The sequence below is a fragment of the Andrena cerasifolii genome, chromosome 9 (assembly GCF_050908995.1).
Source record: "Andrena cerasifolii isolate SP2316 chromosome 9, iyAndCera1_principal, whole genome shotgun sequence".
NCBI classification, from domain to species: Eukaryota; Metazoa; Arthropoda; class Insecta; order Hymenoptera; family Andrenidae; genus Andrena; species Andrena cerasifolii.
Window position 1 is genome coordinate 3,870,605 of NC_135126.1, and position 21,579 is coordinate 3,892,183.

The window sequence follows — 21,579 nt, forward strand, 5'->3', positions numbered from 1 at the left end:
CCTGCGTGGCTGGTATCAATCTCCATCCAAATGATAAACACGACAATAATTCTGGCGGGCGATAGAGCTAAGTATTTGCCAACAACTTTGGCACATTTCTTTTACTACGTATAGCGCAGATGTAAACAACTTTTTCTGTCTTCACTAACGAGGAGCATCGGGACACTTGATCCCAACGAAAATTCAAGATAAATTTTTAACAGATCCCGTGCCACTCGATGAACTTCAATCGATCATGGAGCAGTGAACGTGTTCGCCCTTCAGCCAGGTTTTATTCCCGATGAACAACATTTTCGGACACCTTAAGGTCGATTTATATTATCCGTTCAGACACACGGAACGTTTCGGTTCAGACAACAACAATGTAATGTTTATACCATCAGTTCACATTCGGCAACGACAGGCGACAGGCGTCAGAATAATATATATTTCGTATAGGGGTCATCGTTTCAGATTCTACCTGAACTAAATACATATCATACGAGTCTCCGTTCAAAAACGGTCCGACAACTTCAGTCACGTATCGCTTCTGTCGAAACATTCTTTTCGAGAATGTCGATCGTCCTAAGTCCAAAGCGTAACGTGTTGTAACTGATCGCGACGCTGTAGGGGAGAGGTGGAACGAAAGGGACATTATTTGAAAGATAAAGCATCTTCCCACGACGAAAGTATTTTCATTTTGTAGCAACACTAATGCATGCCCCAAACATGCCTAACTGCAAGTCGCTGCCATTTCGGAGATGGCGGTGATACACGGTTGAATTTTTTCGTGCTTCAAAGTAAAATTTTTTTATGTTTTTTTCGAAACGTTTTGCCAAGTGCTGTTACCAATGACTGATTTCTTTATTACTATATCTGGACTGATATTTATTCAGGAACAATAAGATAATATGTTAGATTATCTTTTGTTTAATATTGTAGCTGTAGAGATTAGATTTTCAATTGTGCTGTCATATTTATGGGACACAAGAAAAAATTATGAAAGGGACACACCTTTCCTAAGTGTTTCCTTCAAACCCTTACTATGATAAATGGAAAATTGGTAATAATAGAATATTTACCGCACATCAAGATGTTTTTGATCAATTTTGGTGCCAATTAGGATCTTTTAATTAACATAGTTTGGATTAATCTAAGGATTATGTATTTCGTTTTTAATGAAAGTATTATCCATTGTTTTTTAATGTGAGGATTATTTTTTGTTATTTAAGTATGTAAGCTTAATGTAAAGTTTGTTACAAATATTTTGGCAATGCCGGGGTATTTATGTAACTTAAGAAAAACGTCGACTTGTAGACCTGTCGACATCAATACAGCGATTTCGGAACCAGCAGAAATAATAGTTAAAGGAATAATATTAATATTACCTTGCTTTATTACACTGTCCCATTCATAAACACCCATGTCCCTTTCAATACAGCCAATTTATGAAAGTGACAAAACACACTTTGTTGGAAAGCGAAAAATAAGACATGTAAATATACAGAGAAGCTTAATAGGACCGCTATAACCAGATAACTGTCCTTTCTAATGTGACCAATTAGAACTCGAATGGTTATTTAGTTTTTTTACTATCTGCTCCTAAACAAAACTGCCCCTTTCGTCCCACCTCTCCCCAATACAAACATTCGTATCCAATAACCCATAACAATGTTTGTCCGAATCAAACCGTTCCGTAACGTCCCGTGTCTGAACGGACAATATAAATCGACCTTAAATCAACGAGCACACTGTCTCCCGACAGGCACGCCCTTCCTATGTTACTTTCACCACGAAACGTATTACATAAAGCTCGGCGAACGGAATTACGTCACGTTGACAGATGCAAGCGGGATGAGAGGGTGTTCCCTCGTGCTCCCAACGAAGTCCATCGAATGTTAATCGCATAATCTAATATTCCCTCTCGCCCCGTTACATCGCGGCTCGTGCCAGGTCATTGTGTTTGTTTCCTAGCTGCAATACAGCGCGAGGAATATGCACGAATCTCAACGTGCACTTTAACACAGTAGATTGGCAATGCAGTCTAATTCGCCCTTCGTTTTATCCACGAATTAAGAGAATAAATAACGAGAATAATTTCAATTTTTAAAATTCATATCTTCAAGTGAAACTTGAAATGTTCGGTTGTAAAAGTGAATGACGAACGTGAGGCAAGCGAGTGCGCGACTGTCCAAAAATTCCCTTATCCGAGTGTCGCGTCTCCCCGTTAGCTGAGATAAGAGAGGCGCCGCTGTAATTTCAATCTGTTTTCGCGTGCTGCGTGGCCTCCGTGGTCCTCTCGCCGGAAGTAGGAAGAAACAAAGCGGGGACGAACACTCGAGGAGGTGGACGGGGGGTGTAAAGGTAATCCCTATTGTTTCTCCTGTCCCATAAATCCTACTAGCCGCGTCGCCTTCCCGCCTCCTGCGCTTTTCCTGGTCTTGCTCGCGCTTCAGTTACCGACAACACCCCCAACCTCCACCTGCTGCAACTATTCTCGATCCCCTCGCTACGCCTTTCCCAGACGTAAATCTCGGCCCAGCTGTGCTTTACGACACGCGTGTACTTCCTGCAAGGATACAGACGATCCTGGGATTGATTCGGTGGAGTTTCACTCGCCCGCCGCGAGGAATCGTTCGTGGAGGTCAGTTCGACGTCAAATCTGGAGTGGGTGGATTCTTTTCGGAGTCTCGGTGCTTCTAGAGGGATTATCTTATGATAGAATTGTGGAAATTCAACGAGGGCAGTTTCTAATGGTTGTGAGATAGTAGATTTGAGGTGGAAGATATAATGGGTTTATTTTTGCTTAATGTTTAGGATAATAAGATAGTAGAGGTATTGAGGAACAATGCAGGGAAAGTATTTGGCGCTATTAACCCCTCCTTTCACAGCTAACGAGAAGACCAACGACGAAACTATTTCTCCCAGCACTTCGGGAGAGATGGTCAGATGCCATGACTTCAGTTTTCAACCTGATTTTCAGCAAATATTGTCGCGAAGCAAATATCGACAGGTTTTCTGAATCAGCATAGAATTCTGATGACATAAATATCAGAATAAATAACAGAAATCTTCAATTTCAAATATATATCACGATTTGAAGAGTTTTCTGAGATTCGCATCTGTACCGGAGGAATCTGTTCGTCATTCAAGATGCTTGAATACTATCGCGACACTGCCCAATAATTGTACCGCCCAAGTATTGACTTGGCACTTGCCTAAATTCTGTGACTCTTCAATTTTAACCTGTTCTTTATGAAATCATGCTAATGCACGCGTTTTCATTGAAATTGCAGATCGAGGACGCCATGCTGATGTTCGACAAGCAGACCAACAGGCACAGAGGTGAGTGAAATATATGATTTTCTGGGGGGCCCGGTGTCTCCCTCCGACAGAATAGTTCGATGCGAATGGAAGGGCACTGGTAATTAGTGTTTAATCACTGACAATCGTTAAAACGTGAGGGGAGTGCTGACGACGCGATAGATTCGATGCGGAAATTTCGGTTGTGTGCGCCGCCGTTCCATGAAACTTCGCGCAAATATGTTGAAAATATGGTCGAGAGACTATTCTGTTTAGCGAGTCAATAACACTGGCGTTCCGCTCGAGGATCGCAGACCGGGTAATTAACGAGGCAGCTCGAAACTATAATTAGTAATCACGGTAACACGCGACGCCAATGCGCCAACGTCGGTGCGGCCGAAGATAAATAACATTAATTCGACGCTCGCGATCAATCGAAGCGTTAATCACGACGGTGATCGCGTCGTTCTACCTTGCCATCCCCATAATTCCTTGCGATCGCAACGGCTGCCTGCTTGTCGCGTTCGCGACGCGACACCCCGCGGATTCTGAATGGCGGTGGAAGACGGCGCTTCTCCTACCTACCCTTGCTGCCTGCGCTCGCGACGCGCGGGCAAAGAATGCCCCAAGAGGAATTCAGAACGATCTTCGCATTTGTAAGGAAAACGAGAAACACGACGAAAGGTGTGTTATGCAAATGTTATAGGCCCCGTTCTTTCATTCATTCCGTTCGGATTCTAATCGAGACGGAATGAATTTACATTTTCATAGTTGCGCCCCGCGGGCAGAATTCCTCTCGTCGTTTCTACACGCACGCGGGCGGGATGTAAATGCTCGCCGTTTCGATTCCCAGCACGCGTCGCTTCTTTTATTCTTTATGTTAATCGCATCTGAACAAAAGTCTGCGTAACCGGCCGCGCCGCGATCGCTTATTCCTATGCGTGGCGCGATCTGGTTGAAATTCAACGACGTTACGTCGAATTTACTGCTACGCCATGCGATCAAGCGACGAGTGTCGTGTCCGGCAGCTTTCGTACAGCAGGATGAAATAGGTAGCAGCAAGATTTGGATGGCGGTGAGCGGCAGGCAGGTACATTTGTTCCAAGCATTGTGTGTCCGTGTTCGTCTTGTATCAGTCTATTCTTTCGCCCCAGTTCATAGGCATATTGCGATGATACCTGCCGCGCGCAAACGAGGCGCATCGCTTCCGTGACACCATTGCCGGAAGGCTGCTTTGAATAGCAAAGTTAAATGCATCAGCCTGCATAAAAGAGCGCCCGTGAAAATCAAATGGAAGCAGTTACAGGGGTGGTCCGCGAGACGAGATCGTTCAATCGAGCTGGAACCGTGGGACGAACAATCCGCCAGCCAGGATGAATGAAATATCAGACTCCTAATGTAATATATACGCCGGATCTACTCTCTCGCCTCCTTCTGCCGACGGGTAAGAGAGGACGGGGACAAGAGGAGAGGCAGAATACGAATTGCAAGGGTCTCGCTGTCGCGAGCCCGGATCCATTCACGTCGTTGCCTCAATGGGGTCGATAATCGTCAGCGATCGAGGTTCCCCACCCGACTGATAATCGGCAGTCTCTCTATCTTTTTTAACGGGTCTCCTTATCCTCCCTGCCGCGCCCCTCCCACCTCCGTCTCCTCGTTTCCATTCCCCGTCTGCACTTCAGTAGAGTGCCTGCCGGGTCACAGTGATAGATTCTAATATCGCTTATGAAAAATAGGGGCAAATGGGATATGAAAGCTGGCTCCCTTCAATGCCGCAGGGGGGTTTCACGCCGCCTCGAGGGTTGGAAACGAAGGGATCGAGACCGCCGGCTAGAGGGACGTAGACGCCGGGGAACGGCGGGGAGGATTGCGTTGCGCGTCTCAGCAAACGGACGACAGCGAAGAAAGGAGTAGGTGAAATAGCGGTGTACCTCTGGCGAAGAGAGAGGGGCAGATAGGTTGCGGGTGAGAAGAAGAGGAGCGAGAGGCGAGGGAGAGGGACGGAGGACTCTTTCAAAGCGGTGCGTAATCTCTCTCGCGATGACATCCAATACCATCCCCCGTCGGACGAGTCTGTGAGCCTGAAACCTCGAACATCGCTGCTCTCCGGCAGATTTCACAATATGGCGCTTCCATAGCCGGTCTGCGACCCCTAAGGGGATTATTGGCGGATTTTCTGTGAACGCTGCGCGAGCAACTTCGGCCGCAATCAACCGGGACACCGACAGGATCCTTATTCGTTGGTCATTGTTTCCACGCAGCCCTTACTTACGTCGCCCGCGACCGCTGCGCGCGTTTCACGCTCGTACCACTGCCGCCGCGTGTATCGTACGCCGCCAGCCACTTCGATAATCAGGATCAAAGGATGGCTTTCGCTCGTCGCTCATAAATCGATTATACGACAGGATTTCAGTTGCTGGAATTCTGTGCGCGGCGGAGGAACTGCACAGGCTGGTAAAAGAATCACGGAGGGAAATTACTTATTCCTTTGGTCCACATACGGTAGCCGTTTCAAGAGCCATTGAACGTATAGGGAGCTTGGGAAACGAGCTCAAAGGAAATGCATGCGACTCGAGGAACCTGCAGATGCTTACTTCTCTACCGAATAAGAAGCTGAGATAAAATAGAGGAGACCTTCTGCCGAGTATTCTTCCCCGAGGTTGCGAGATTCCCCATCGAGGCGCGCGAGGAACGGCAGCCCGAACAACTGGCTCCTTTACACCGAATCGAAGCGTAAAACGCGTGTCAATCGGCGAATAAAGGGCGGCCGGGGGGGGAGGATCGGTTGCGAAGGAGCGAGAGATCGTCTCCGCGATAGTCGACAATGGTGGACGGGCCGGGTCCCTTCAAGGTCGTAACGTTCCCCGGCACAGATTCGATTCCGATCAGCAAGGATCCAGCGAGACGTCACCGGGCAACGAGCCGTCGTGAGGCGGTCGTGGAATTGCAAAGAGAGGGAGATCCTTGTCGATGCTCGGCTGGCGACCCCTTTACGTCCAAATCCCCGAAGAAGTTGGCCGCCGTGAAAGAAGAATCCAAGCGTTTCCGGACAATTTCGAGTCCCGCGGCGAGCTATGAATTCCACGCGGATGGGCAGGCTGCAATTGCAGCGAAGCGTGTCTTCTCTCTGGCGAGAAGAGGCGCGACTATAGCTCGGGGCGCGATTATCCAAGCTTCGCTGGCCAAAGGATTTTCTCTTCGTGGGCTCCACCCTTACGCGGACCAGAGGGACGGGAGGCAGAGGGTGGGGGAGGGTAGAGGGCGCGCCTATAAGGCTGAGCAAACCACGGTCCCGTAGCTTCGCACACCCGTGTACGTACATACCTACCACGTACAGGCACACGAGTGCACACCTGTGTACACAGGAGTACACACGAATACACACGCAGGTTTATATACTCTGGCGACGGCAGCGCGCGTGTTTGCGCGTGTACCTTGTCATAAATTGCTGGCACATTGCTGCTGGATGGAACGTATGTGTCCCCGCTGCACGCCCCAGGACCGTTCCTCCTCTTCTCCGTTCTTCCTGATTGCCTGCCGGCGATCGTCCAAAAGAAGGACCGCGGTTTACTCATGCGTGAACACGCGCCAAAGGGACGTCCACCTTCAATCGTTCATTGAATCCTCTCCCCGTTCGCGCATCGCCGGCGATCGAGGATCGGGAGGATTCGATGTAGGTAGAGAAAATTCTGCACGAGGTAACTACGCTCTATGGACTCCGTGGATGATTTCTGCCGGCGCGGTTTCGGTATTCTTTGCCTCGGCGAAGGTATCTCTCGGCTCGGGTTTCGTTGCGAGAGGTGAGACGGCGAGATTTGTAGGTTTGAGCGTGATAAATGTGTGGAAGTATAGAGAGCGATGTGGGTACAGGGATGTTGATGGAAAGTACACTGCGAGCGGGAAGGCAGATTCGACGCCGTCTTCCTCGAATTTAGGAACTCGAACTTGTTCGAGTGTGAAATTCCTTGGTGTACCGTTCCGTGATTAAATCCCTAATTTAACATTGAAAGCATCCCCCTGTTCCGAGCTCCGAGCAGGCTCGAGTCAAATAACGGTTCAGGAGCCGATAGAATGGAGCAAGGATTCTACTTGTCATACGTCGGCCACGTTGTGTTTAATGCTTCGTCACCGAAATAGTAGTATTAACTTCCCTCGCAGTTCCCGTTGCTGGTTATACTTTTACGGCCATTTTAAACCACCGGCTAACCGCAACACGCGACGCTGCCAGATCAAAGTTTTCCCCAGCGGACAAGAATACTGAAGACAGTCGCGATGCCTAAAACGATCCATGGGACTCGTGGTTCATAACTTGGAAACTCGTATCCAAGCCAGACCAAACACTCCCTCAAAGAAGCAGCCAAGGCTCGCCCGTGATAGTCGAATCACGACAAACGAACCGTGTCACAAAGTCTCGACTTAACGAAGCTCGGCGTCCCGGAGTCACCGAGAGGAAGGGTGCCGTCCCGGTTGGATGCAATTACCGGGGGCGGGCGGGGCGGGTGGGTTAGGGTTTCCTCCCCGCTGGACAAGGAGAATCCACGCCAAGTCTCGGCAACTAAGGGGAAGCTCCAACGACAGGGGGCATCTAGGCAGACAGGCGGATACGTTATGGCGGTGGTTCGACGTAATCCTGGGCCATCAGACGGTTCGGAACTCGGGGTGGCGTGGGTGCTGTTTCCGCGAGTCGTCGGTAAATTCGCGCTTCAGGGTCGTAGCAAGTCGCATGGCGCGCGGTAAACCGTGCACCGCCAACTTCGTCACGTATGCATACTGCACCGTCGCGTCGCGCCCATTTCTACGGCCCGAATAGTTGCACACTCGCCGAACTTCCCGCAGATCGGGCCGAAATAGTTTCAAAGCTGTTTCTAGCACTCCGTTCGGTTTCCGTTGCCTCTGTCTGCGGAGGTAACTTCCAAGATCACCTCCGCCGCGGAATCAGTCGCTTCCAGTCGGGCGGAAAGCCGAGATTGATTTCCACGGAGTTCCGCGTTGCCGGTTCTCGATTGGTAATTGCGGTGCCGCGATCGATAACGCCCGTGGAGCGCGTTGTCTGAGAGCGTTGGCGACCGCTCCTCGGCGATTACGTGCGTGCACGTGTAGAACGAGATGGGTAGGGCGTAGAAAATCGTCGTGGCAGAGTCAGCGATGGCTGAAGGAGCTATTACTTCGGTGAACGGGGATGATGCTCGCACGGAAGTTCGTGGGAATGATAATATTTCTTGCCCAGGGCTATGAAGTTTCCCAGCATTGCGTGCTTGCGATTCTGTTGGGCATATCAAACGTTTTGAGACCGACGAAAACAGAGGACGGTAGCGGGGTGGAAGTATCGCTCCCCGCTCTGTCGGAAACGCAGGAGCCTCGATGCAAGTGACGCTCCAGTTTAGCGAGAAAAATCGACGGAAAAAGAATCAGAGACGGGTAGCTGGAGGGTCTTCAAACGCACGGGAACATACGGAAACGTTACAGAAACGTCAGCGGTTTTGAATTATGGAGGGTTAAAAATTTCCGGTACTCGTCGAAGCGTGTTAAAAAGTTTCCCCCCTGGCAGGCAGCGAGCTTGATGCGAGCTCTCATGAAAATATCGTGTCTTTTATGAAGGATCTCGCGTCGCGGGAGAATTTTTCCCTCTCAGCCGCGGGGTTTCAGTCGGCCAAAGAAACTCTCGAGGCGTCGCCTTTTGGGAGCAGGCTCGGCGAGTATCTGCCTCCTAGCAGAGCAACAGAATAGGGTTTCGCGCGTCGTTGGAACTTTCGAAAACTCGAGGCTGCTGGAAGTCGCCCAGCCACTGCTTCGAAACTTCTGAACGATGGATGGTTCCGGGTCGTGGATGTTACGTAAAGGATCAGTCTCGCTTGCTGTCACTGGTCCGATTCAGCCGAAATATGTCGCTGGTCCGAAGAATTATCGACGAGTTCCTATTTCAAGATCCTACGTCAAGCCACTTTAAATTCGGCGGCTCCTTCTCTGTGTTAGCTCACGCGACTGCCTTTCATCCCTTCGAGTTTTCTCAAGCGATAGAACTGAATGACAGAGAGTGGGAGATCAAAGGATAAGCAGCTCGTGGATGTTGATACGTAGGTGTGATTGGAGAACTGGTTCAAGGCTACGTCAAATTTCATTTGGCACTCAACAGGCCTCTGACTGAATTTATTCAATAACTTTTTAACAAAGAACAAAGTTACGTGTGGTACTTCAAAACTGCATTGTATCTTGAGAAGTATTCAATATTTCTCGAATAATGGACTGAATCTCTTTCCCACATATCTACCAATCAAATTTTCACACTATATCGGGCAATCTGAAAGGCGAAGTAACCGATTCTTCTACAACACGACCTTCTACCTTCGACGAGCTTTCCATCTCAAAGCAGCCGTGTTTGAAGCAAGAATCAGTTTCATACCCCAGAATAGTGCCGCGGATTACATTATCCGTAATATAAGCGACAGTGGTTCGACGGATAGAATTGATTCCTGCGTTTCCATGTCGGCGATATCTCAGTGTGCCCGACGTGTTCGTGATTCCCTTAAATCCGGATCTGCGGGACGAGATAGCGACGAATCTTTATCAGCGAGATAGCGAACGACTCCGGGATGCTCCACGACATCCGCCATGCATAACATAATCCGGACGGTTTTCGGTATAAAAGAAAACCGATGTTGGGACGGCGGGGGTGGCAAGGGACGAGGGCGTTCTTCCCATTCTATTACGGGAATCTTGGAACGGCGCATCGACACGCTCCAATTGTCACCTGCATTACGACCATCCGCCATACTATATTCGAGGTGGAAGATCCTCAGGGTTGAAGGGGAGGAAGGAGGCAGGGGATTCTGAAATATTGAAACGTAGAAGACGGTTCTTTTCGCACCCCCCGCCCCTTCTCTCGCCCCGCACACACCCGCGCCGCCTTCCTCCCCGTTATCCTTCCACCCTTTTTCTTCCCGCTTCCCTGCCGGGCTCTAGCGATTTAACCAACTGCCAGACGCAGCGAGCGTTTCGCGCGCGATTGCATCGAACCCGATACGAAATCCTCGAGATACCGCTTAAGTTTCTCTCTTAATCTTCGCGCGCGATGATATAAATTGAGTGTAAAGTGCAGGAAGCGGAGGGATAATATGCTGCGGAAAGTTTCCCGGGTATCGATGTCTAGGTTCTGTTCTTAATTGATCGTCTTACTTGCGGGCTGATGAGAATCGGATATACTTGATGAATTGTCCTACTTCCTACTAATATCATAAATGCGAAAGAGTGTTTGGATGTTTCAATCACGACGCAACTAGGCAACGGATCATTCTGAAATTCTGTATACACGTAGTCTTGAACCAGGAATAACATATAGGATAATTTTTATCCCGATTTTTTTATCCGATCAGGGCGAAATTTTGCATAATTACTCTCTAGAACCCTGCGGAAAATATAGACTACAATGAAATCTGGACATCCCACCTCTTCCCCCTTATTTCACACCCTTGACACTCTGTGACAATCAAAGTTTTACCCGGGCAACGCCGGGTGCGTCTTAACTAGAGCTGTTACTTTTTGACCCGTCGGGTACCCGGACATTACCTGGGACAACTTCAAGCATTTGAATATAGTATTGTCTGTGATTGTCTGTGGTATAGTCTGTTGTTAGCCGAAAATGATGGAACAATGCCACATTCAATGGCTTGAAGTTATTCCGGGTAGCCGCGTACCCGACGGGTCAAAAAGTAATAGCTCTAGTCTTAACTAGCTTACTAGTACGTGATATTTAAGTTCTAAGGGTGTAGATTTTCAGAATGTTTTTTGTAGATTTGTTACGACAGAAAAGCCAGGGATTAATTTAATTCTTCTCAATTCAACTTCTGTTTATTACATTGTTGTCTACCTAAGAAGGTATTAAAGATAATAAAGGAGGGACAAAAGTAATATAAAATTGCTTGAAGAAGGCTATTAACTTTCAGTTTACCGCTAAAATATTCTCTATGGAGTCCACACAGCTTCAACGACGTAGTCCAAACACGTGGATCCCCCATTAATTTCACGAGATTCTCCTCGTCCGATCGTTACTCCAGCACTATTCCAACATCCCTAAACATTCATTGCCACATCTAAACACTGGCTTCCATCTCGTTTGCCAGTCTGATCCCCGTCTTATCGGTTACTTTATACGCTGACGCGTGCCTCGTCTGGCACACCCAACCCACAGTCACACATATTTATTATCGAATCCGGCGCTGCTCCCCGAATAATCCACGATCCAACGGGCCGAAGCGTATTTCCCTCGATTTCCTGGCCCTCCAACCCCCGGCAGGCTCGCGCGCGAGGCACCGATAGCGCGAGTTTCTCGCGCGATTGAATTGAGCCGCTCCGGGTGCAATTTCGTGGACCTGCACTGGATCCAAGCTACCTCACGAATTTCCGCCCCTATCTATCGTGGGCGCTCTTTCAACGGGGATAAAAAGAGGATCGGTGGGAGTACCGTGGCTGCGAAGGTGGAGAGCGTGGAAAAAGGGAAGAAGGAAGAGATGGAATCTGAACTGGCAAGCTGTTGAACCAGGGAGCGGCGGAGGGAAGGAACTGCCGTGACGGTGGCCGAAGGGTGAAGGGAGAAAGGGGGGGGCGTCGATTTCTCGGTGTGTAGCGAGAGAGAGAGAAAAAAAAAAGAAGAGCGACGAGTAGATGGCGCGGAGGTGTGCGCCGACCCCCGGAAGGACGCGAGGAGTGTCTCTTGCTACTCTGCCGTGCGTCTCCTCCGTCCTTCTCCCCGTCTTTACTCGCCTTCCGGTCTATCCGTCTGTGTTCGGTGCCATCCAGAATGCTGATCTCATCCAGGCCAACTTGACCCCTTCGTCTCGTTCGTGCATCGGCGAGCTTAATCCATCGCCTGGGTGTCCTCCTTCTTCCTCCCTGTGCCTCGCCTCCGGAAAATCTTCCCATCCAGAGGGGAGAATTTAAAATTCAAACGTAAGTGGCCCTCTCGAGCCGTCGTCCTGCTTCGCGCAATTCCTCCTTTCTAACCCCCGTCGCCGGCACCCTCCAGGCGTAGTCGTTCCAGATGCATGCATTTCGAGCTGCAGGGCCTGCAGGTCGCGCCCAGCTCACTTACCTAGCCGTGGAGAAATGTCGACGGCAAGGAAGACAGAATATCGGGGCACCGAGAGAAACACCGTGCTCATCGACGGGCCGGGTCTGCTTGTCTTTCTTCGGTTCTCCCTTCTGCTGCTTGTTTTTACCCGAATCTTCTTGCTTCCTCCTGGATACTCTTGCTCGCTCTGATCCTGCCTGTTTCCCCCGAGCTTCGGTTAGTTGTTTCTGACTCTCTCCTAAGCCTTCTTTGACCCTTTTTAGCTCGCCTTGCTTCGCTGTTGCTTCCCCGATTCCGCTTCGGCTTTTCCTTCGCGCAGAAGCCTGGTAAGGATCCTAATCACTCAGAGACACTTACGGGCGGCCGAAATTCATCTCGCTGACAACAAGCGAAATTCGTCTGTTGTCTCTGACGCAACCGCATCCCAAACGTCATTCTCTAGGATAGAGTTCGCGTTCCGCGTGCTCCAGCCTCGGAGTTGATGAATCGATCGGGCCGTCCCAAGGAAGCCTTCTAGAGACAAAGCTTTCGCCGAGTTTAAAGGCATCCTGCGAGCATCCAGGAGACTCGATCTCGCTCCACGAGCCCGGGACATATGGCGCGGTTCGGCCACGACGAAAATACGGAAGTATCGATCCAGCATAGGTATTAGTCGCGGAGTTTAGAGCCGGCTGAAACTTGGGAAACTTGCGGCACACGTCGGCGTAGTAATCGGGCGGGCTCGCGCGGTTTGCGAACGACCGGCCGGAATTCAGCGATGAATCCCACCCCATTCAATTTACCCCGGCCCGCTATTATTTCTCTGGTTATTATTCCGCCGATTGTTCTGGTAATAGGCGCAAATATAACTTCCACGAGCGCAGAGGGAGCGCGTGTACTGGATTCGAATGATCTGCTTTGTTCGAAACAAGTCATCAGGCCCAAGTCGAAGCCCCTCTTCTCTTTCTTATGACGGACTCTTGCACCATTAGTTTCGAATAATCACGGAGACTTTTCGCTTCTTCGCAAATTTTTATTCACGAATAATTCGGTGCAGGTACTTTCGAACAAACGTGAATTTGATCAACAAGGGTTCAAAAGTTCCATAGTCTGCCGTTCTTTTTCACCCTTCAGGTATATGTAACCCCTTAAACAGGCTAGGGGCGGAGAGACGAGATCGTGGCACTCCACACCCTTCGATCAACACAGGCCAGTTGAAACGAGGGGGTTGGGAGCGCTCATATATGCTCGGCCGTTTGACAGGGAAGCGTTTAAACGCGAAATGCGATCGGTTAAGTGCGCCAATCATTGCCAGGGTGTTCGCCAGAGTCAAATAGAGTCCGGAATTCGAAATCGCGGCGTCATACGCTCAGCGTGAAATTACGTGGCTGCCTGGCGAGGGAAGAAGGGTGAGAAAGAGGCAAGAGGGCAAGAGGATTCGTAATTTCATCGCGGCGCGCCGACTGCACCGAATCGCGGGACCATTTCTCGGGGTTCGTTTGTGTACGGGGAGCCTGGGGGAGTGAGAGTTTTGTTGCGTTCTTCGGTTTGGTTTCTCGTGGAAATTGAGTGACGCTTTTCCTCCGCGCTGCTCGCGAAATATTGGACGGGGCGGACGTGGTAATAATGGAATAGTGGCTGGGTTTCTGTTGGGATTTCAGTTGGACGCAGTGGAAGCCATTATACAGACTTTAAAATTAATAGTCTCGCAGAATATTGTCTGTGAAAGTAATGTCTCTAGAATTACCGCGCAATGTCTGGTCATACACTGGGCATTTCTACTTACTCAACTCTTCAGAGAACTCTGTATCCGATGAGGGCGGATAAATACCTAATAATCTTACGCCTGCAGTATCTACTTGCGTATAAAAATTCACCTCCTCAGACACAGAAACTATAAACAACAGGAATATACAGTGACACGCATTAATATTCGGACACTTTTTAAAATCGCATAACTTTTTTAGAATTGCTCCAAACAACTTGAGTTTTTTTGAGAAGCTAGAAGGATTAGTTTGCTAACTGACGCGTTTCATCGTTTTGAAAAAAATGTATTTGGTTGGAATAGCGAAAAGAATAGTAAAGGTCGATTTTTAACCTTTTTTTTTGTGAGCTTGTAATGAAAATTCAAAAAAAAAACGTTTGTAGATTGCAGTAAGTTGTATACGTGCCTAAAATTTCCTCAAAATCGCTGATTTCGGGAATTTTCGCGATTCTCGACCTTATTCTGCGATCTTTAAACGTTTGTAGCTCGGGGTACGTTGTCACAAAATAGTTCCTGCAAATAATGCGAATTAGCTCCTAATCTAGTTGACAAAATCCACAGGACCATTTTTTTTATAAAGCCGGAGGTACGTAGTTTATATTAATCTAAGTTTGAACGAACTTCCCTGCAGCTATAACCCACAAAAAAATCAAATAAGAAAATGAGACAACCATACCCGGTCTCCCCTATAATTCAAGCAACACCCATCGACAAATTCTTGAATGATGCCTCTCACATGGACCTCGAGATATCTACCTCTGTTGCGCGCAGTCACGCATCGATCCAAGAAGCAACAGCACTCCTCCGCGATACCTTATATCCAGACAATTGCTCTCAGATGGATCTCGAAGAATATTAACACCCACGACGCGGAACCCAACCGCACAGAAGATCCCATCGTCCGCGATATACTTACGCCGGAGCAGACGCGCCGCGAACTCGCATTGTTCCCAGGGCGAGACAACGGGGGCGCGGAGGGAAGCAGCAGGCCGCGTTTCCTCGAAATTTCTTGAATTGATCATTATGCACACGGCGGAGAGGCGCAAAAATTCTACCGCGACTCGACAGAAAAAAAAAAGAAGAAAAAACCAAAGAAGAGAAGGGAGAGGCGCGTCTATCCGCGAGCGTCTATATCAGCGAACGACTCCATTATGGCGGTGGGGCGCGATGAAGCCGCGGCCCATTATTCCCGTCGTCGGCGCGGAATCATATATGCCGCGTATTCGCGGCGCGGGATGAATGGAGGGAAAGCCAGCGGCGCGAGCACCGGAGTAGCAATAACTCGGAGATTAAAACAGAATTAAAAAGTGTATCCCGCTGGATGTGTATCTGTGTCAAGCGGCAGACGGGCCAGAGAGCCATCCGTTGTCGAGGTATCGGAGTAACCCGGGCCGCGGAGTGGGGAGTGAGAGAAAGAAAATAGAAGGGGAAGGAAAAGGGGATAAATAAGCGCAATGTTCGTTACGTCCGTTCGCCCACTCTCGCCCTCCCACTTTTCCACCTCTTCGTTGGTGCGCTTTCTATTGCGCCAGGCGGGCACTTTTTGCTCGCCGTTTCAACGATAAACAATGTGCCCACCCCCGTTCAGATGAAGATACAGGCTAAATGCACGCCCAGGCCCTCGGTGAGTCGTTAATTAATTTCCTGATTATTCGCTGATCCAGTTTCTTTCGCGATAGACCGCAGCGGGCTCCGCTTGAAAACGCCTACCCTCCCGCTCGTTCTCCTTAGCCGCCGGTGATGTTATCAATTCGTTATAGTTGAAGGATCCCTTTGTCGTCGGTTCCGATAATGCGCGTCCGCGCCGATTACCAACGCGAGAAGTATTCGTCGGACACGCTCGGCTCGATGCGTGCATCGGTTCGGATGTGTCGGTCATTGAATCCAGCCGGCGGATGGGATGCGCGGATAGGGCGGATTGAATCTACGGAAAGGAACAACTGCGGGAAATATGCTTATTGCGGGCGAGTGTCAACCCCTGTGACTGGCGAGGCGGTGTAAAAGTTGGGTGGTCGTGCGGCCAGCTCGTAGTTTCGTTTTACCAAACACGGCGGCTAGCCGCGAGAGTTGTAAAACGCGGAAGTCGTGACGGGGAATATGGTTTATTTAAAGGACACCTTGAATTACGAGTTGTGGATTGTTTTATGTAACGCGCGCTGTCAACGCGTGTCAGTGGATTCTGGAACAGTGAAATGTATGTAGAATGAATTTGGTACTGTTTGTGGCTTCAATGGCTTTCGCCGTTGTTTCGCACTAATGGATGTCGGAATATTTCAAGCACAGCACCGATCTTTCGGGAAACATGGGCAGTTAGTGTTGGTAGATAAGTCAAGCATTAAATAGTAATTTAAAACTTTGGTTTTTAGGAATTTAAATTTATTTCACAACTCTTTCGAATGATAAGCTTGTAAGGTTTAAGGACAATGCGAGTCGTATCGAATAATATTAAATACCGAATCGAGTGCTATCGGCTGAACAAATCGTATTGTTTCTGTTACATGATTCCACTTAAATTTAAAGCTTCGACTCCATATCCCCAGGATCGCATTTCGATCTGGCAAACGCCTCGTTAAAACGTGCTCCCCTATTTTCCGTGCATCGTACCTCAGGATGCGCTCGCGGGTCGAAATAGATCGATCACTCGTTCGCCTCGTTCTACCAGGATGACAACGTCCTGAGTAGTCTTGAGCACTGCCTAACAGGTTCCGACGAGACCTCGCCGAGCTTGCTGGAAGCAATATGCGATAGATGCTCAATCATTTTCAGCTTACGAGCAGGCCATCACCGCAGGGCCAGATTTCCTGGTGCACGCTCTTTTACAATGCGGTGACAGTGCTGTACTCAGCATCTCCATCTCTTATGCGCGGTTATAACAACGTGATCTGAAACTGGGAATGAAGGGGGCTCATTAAGGATGAACGAGGACGCGTCAAAGATGCTTCATTTAATCTGCAAACGAATATATAGCAGAAAATAGTTTAAATTAGATAAAGTTGAATATACCGAAGATCTCTGAATTTTTTTAACGTTTACGTTCGTTATACACTTGCACTTTGTGCGTTTACATTCTTTAAATGGAATTTATATTTATAATTCAAATCTGTAGAGAGGGTATACTCGAGATTATTAATTGTTTCACTTGTAATTAGTGAGATTGAGAACCTGTTGTAGGTATGAAACGTAATATCTTAAAATGTAAATGTAATGTTGGAATATGTACAACGATAGACTGTTCCTAGAGTTAGAGTGTCAGGGACTTTAAGGACCCGGTAATTTATGAGTTTTCCTTTCTGCCAATCCGAGAAAACCCTCTGAACGGATAACTTGTATCGCGCTAAAGACTATTCTTTCTATTACTTTTAGTTGAAGTTTTATACAGTTCTTATTATTATTACACTGACGTTCGACTGTGTAACTTTTATTTTCTTAAATAAATAAACATTATATTCTAGCATATAAATATTTCATGAATAGTGTTTGGAGGAAGCTATAATTATTAAATCGAACAATGTGAGGTTGTTTACGTAATCTTATTGAGTCCAGTAATAATAGCGAGAGGCACAGACAATTGTATTTAATGCTTGAACCTTAAATTACAGGAAACAAGGTCGAGGAGTGCGATACATTTAATTAAAAGCCACACTGCGACTAGTTTCATAAGAATCAGGATGTCGCATTTAAAACCTAAGGGATGCGGCGAGAGTTGTGAGCTGTTTTAAAAAATTACGTCGGGCATTAAAAATGTAAGGTCTGCCGTTTTTAAACTGCAGGCTGGTTGTTGCCATGGGGACGAAATAAAAGAAGGAAATAATCGCCACGCTTAAGCTCGAAACTGGCACGACCTCGAGGCGGTAACTCGCAGCAGCTCGAAAAGATTTTTCCTCATTCTATGCTATTACAGTGTGTTCACATTCGAGTCAATGAACCTCGTCACTTCAACTATAAAACTATTTTACATATCCTACAATACACGTCACAGAATTAACTTAAACCTATACAATGGTTCAAAAGAAAAAGCCAAAACTCCAATTGACTTCTCTAATGTGTTAAGTATTACGCAATACCGGTCTATTCACCGTCTTAAAACATTCGTAATTAAGGAATAGAAATAACACAAGTAATCCTTTGGTGAAAGTTTCTTTAATAGATACAAATGTAAGGTAAACATTGAAGAAAAAATACAACTAATAGCATTGTGAAATTTTAACAGCCAATGCACTGAGGAGATAGTGGAAAGTATGCACTTGAGAATGGAATTTGTTCCAAGTCGATATCTTGATTGGATCCCGAGATATGGGACTCCAAAGTCCAGCGTGTAAGACTCACGGAATCGAATAGCGATCGAAAACACGGAAGTACCGTGACCTACTTTTCTTCGCGACCTTACGCACGACGCGTGATAAACACTAAAAAAAACGCTGACTCAGCGTCTGTCACTGACCAGCGCAAAGGTCGCCAGCTTGGGGCAGGCCAGTGATACGTGCAACTGAGAGCTCCGATTGCGCGAGTGAGAAGCACGTCATAATGTGTTCAAAATTACGGTCGACTTTAAACGACCATATCTCGGCAACCAAAAGTCGCATCGACGTGAAACAAAAACTGTTTTACAGAGGAAGGTCCCCTGCTTCCAATAGTATTAATTATTACAATTATTATCCACATACTCGCGTTATAAATAATGTCAAAGTTATGGTACATTTAATGATACTTTCTGCTATGACTTCACTGGCAACGTCAACCACAATGAATTAGTATCGTTAGTGAATGATTGCTAATATACAAACCTATCATAAATTCCTTAATTGCAATGTAAAAATACAGGAATTTTTATGGAAAAGAGGAACGAGGGGGCTTTATAACTAGGTTAACACAAGAAATACCAAACCAGTCAAAATGACTGTTTTAAATTTGTTAAAAAAATGTACCATTTTTAAGTATGAAATACCTGTATTTTTGAGTGGTATAAATATGTATAATATTATATATATATTTTGACAATTTAAAATTAAAAAGATATGAATCACGGTTTATTTTCCGTGCATAACGTATTTTATAAATAACAGTTATTTTCACTCGTCCGGTACAAATAAATATACATCAATTGTCGGTAGTTCTCGTGTTAATAATGTAGGGAGAAATGAAGAAATGCGAATATCGTATTTCTTGGTAGGAATAAAAATCAGTTAAATTGAAACTTGCTTGAAAAGTAAACTACACAAACATTTTTAAACAACCGTATTATAGATTAACAATTTTTTGCAGTTTTGTAAGCAGGCGGTTAATGGGACCAATCTAGTCGTCTCCGACCTCATTAAATCTGTTAATCGAAATTCCATAGTAATTATAATATTTTGTTATCGAAGGAAACTACACGTTGATGAGGCTTGCATGTATAAAACAGTAAGACGCTAATAAATATTCGCAGGTAGTTGACGGTGTTGTAGCGGAGACGATTATCGATATTAACAACGCCAGGGGAGGGAAGGGCTGTCTTGGTATTTCAAAACGAGCAAAAGCTCAACGAGAACAGCAATTTGCCGGTGTATCTGGAAGCGGCGCTAATGAAAACTTCGCTAACTGCCGGCAAAACTAGTTTCGGATTAGAACTGTGCGGCCGCGAACAAAGAGGGAACGGAAATTGCACGGAATAGTTGCGCAAGATCCATTGAAACGCGTTAATCAGTGAAATTTATGAAACTGGTAAGCACAGTATCTTCGACGTAGCTCTTACCTCCAGATAAGTAACTGGGCAGACCTGCTGGAATAAATTTGCACAGTCGAGTTTTTATATTTTATATTTAATATTTTCTTATTTTGTACATCATTCTCTTACGAGGATGGTGCATGAGATTGAGTGCACTGATCTGGCTAGAATTTTATAAATAGTTGATTGATAGTGTAACAATCTGTTAAATTCACAGGGTATACTATTTAATATTTCATGAAAAATCGTATTCATATTTTGCTTTTTAAACGATTTTATTCCGCTTCGATCCTCTGTTTGTTTGTTTGTTTTTTGCAACTCAAATTTAACCCACTTCCAACTATCCAATTGTCTTGAAACATTGCAGGCGTGCGTAGTTTAGATGACAATACAGTATTTTAAAAAAAAATTAACCCGAGGGGTGAAAAAATTACCCAGTCATCACTAAATGCAACCTATATACACAAATCCAAACGACTTGAAATGAACCACTCGCGTTCTTTACGGAAACGATAAAAAGCCGCTGCGTTCGGGACGGTAGTCGCATCGCCATTATCGAAATAACACAATTTATCGAGAAATGATCCGTCACTTATGTACGAATAGTAAAATTAAAAACTTTGCAGGCGTTCTTAGAATATCATCATCGAAACTGTAGTACAAGAAAAGAATTATTTTTTAGTGACACTATAGCGTTTAAGCGAACTGTTAAACTGTATACAGCAATAAAGGATATTTGCAAAGAAGTCCGAGCTGTGAAATGAAAATCCACAAACACTAAAAACTAGAAAATAAAAAATATATCAAAACAAATTTTTATGTTAAACGCTTTTATTAAAAGTGCACTAAAAACTAAAAAATAATTCTTTTCTTGTACTACAATTTTGATGTTAATATCACTTTAAATATAATTGAGGGGGGGGAAATTTTTCATAACAGGATATGAATCAGTAATACTTCAACTTCTGGTTGCACACGGTGCCCCACGATTTTACTTAAACTGATATTAACACCATCAAAATTGTAGTACATGAAAATAATTATTTTTTACTGTTTAGTGCATTTTTAATAAATTCGTTTAACATACAATTTTTTTTATATATTCTTTGTATGCAAGGATCAGAGCAGCAGAAGCCTATCTCCGTTATATAGACGGACGATTAAAACGATCGAACCATGTTTAAATGTAGTTTCACTATCGTCGGTACGAATCCACTTTCCACGTAACAATTCAAAAGCTGGGGAAACTCGAAGGCAGTGGCAAATCCAGTATCTTTGATGTGATTCTGGCCATCAAACAAGAAGCGAAAACCCGGGGAAGGTTAAACGCGTTTGCAAAGCAGACAGAGCGCTGGAAAGCATTCGAATTTGCAAATCGAATTCCGATACAGGCGACCTTGATTCTCCCGCCGTTTCCGACGTAATAAAACTTTCCTCCGCTGCGGGGAAATTCGCGAGGTGGGCGAGATTCTTCACGTCGCGGAAACCGAGGCGAAGTTAGATATTCAAAAAGTCAGTGCGGGGGAAGTAAATTTGATTTCCAACCGCGGGCGGCCGCGATCATAGGTCAGCAATTTTTTTCTTCCTCGAATATCCCTCTTTCCCTCTCCCGCTCTGTCACCCGTTCCCGCCTTCCTCTCGGGGAGCAGCAGCTAGGCCAGAAGTTGCGCAAACTCGTCAAGGGTCGTATTTGCTGGAAGGGCGGGTATTGCGAGTGACAGCTGGCTGTTCATTATTCCTGGATTACTCGACTGCCACGCTGGGATGGAGAACCGGCGGAGAGAG

At 46.5% G+C, this 21,579-nt stretch overlaps 1 protein-coding gene across 12 annotated transcripts in view; it reads left to right on the plus strand.

Moving 5' to 3' along the window:
• The window catches only part of Rbp6 (RNA-binding protein 6), a 792,696-nt gene that overhangs the window by 647,938 nt on the left and 123,179 nt on the right, over positions 1–21,579 (plus strand). For all 12 annotated transcript variants that reach the window (XM_076819584.1, XM_076819590.1, XM_076819583.1 and 9 more), the window contains one exon: positions 3,276–3,324. In XM_076819584.1, coding sequence (XP_076675699.1) covers positions 3,276–3,324 — 49 coding nt within the window. The remainder of the gene's footprint in view (positions 1–3,275; positions 3,325–21,579) is intronic.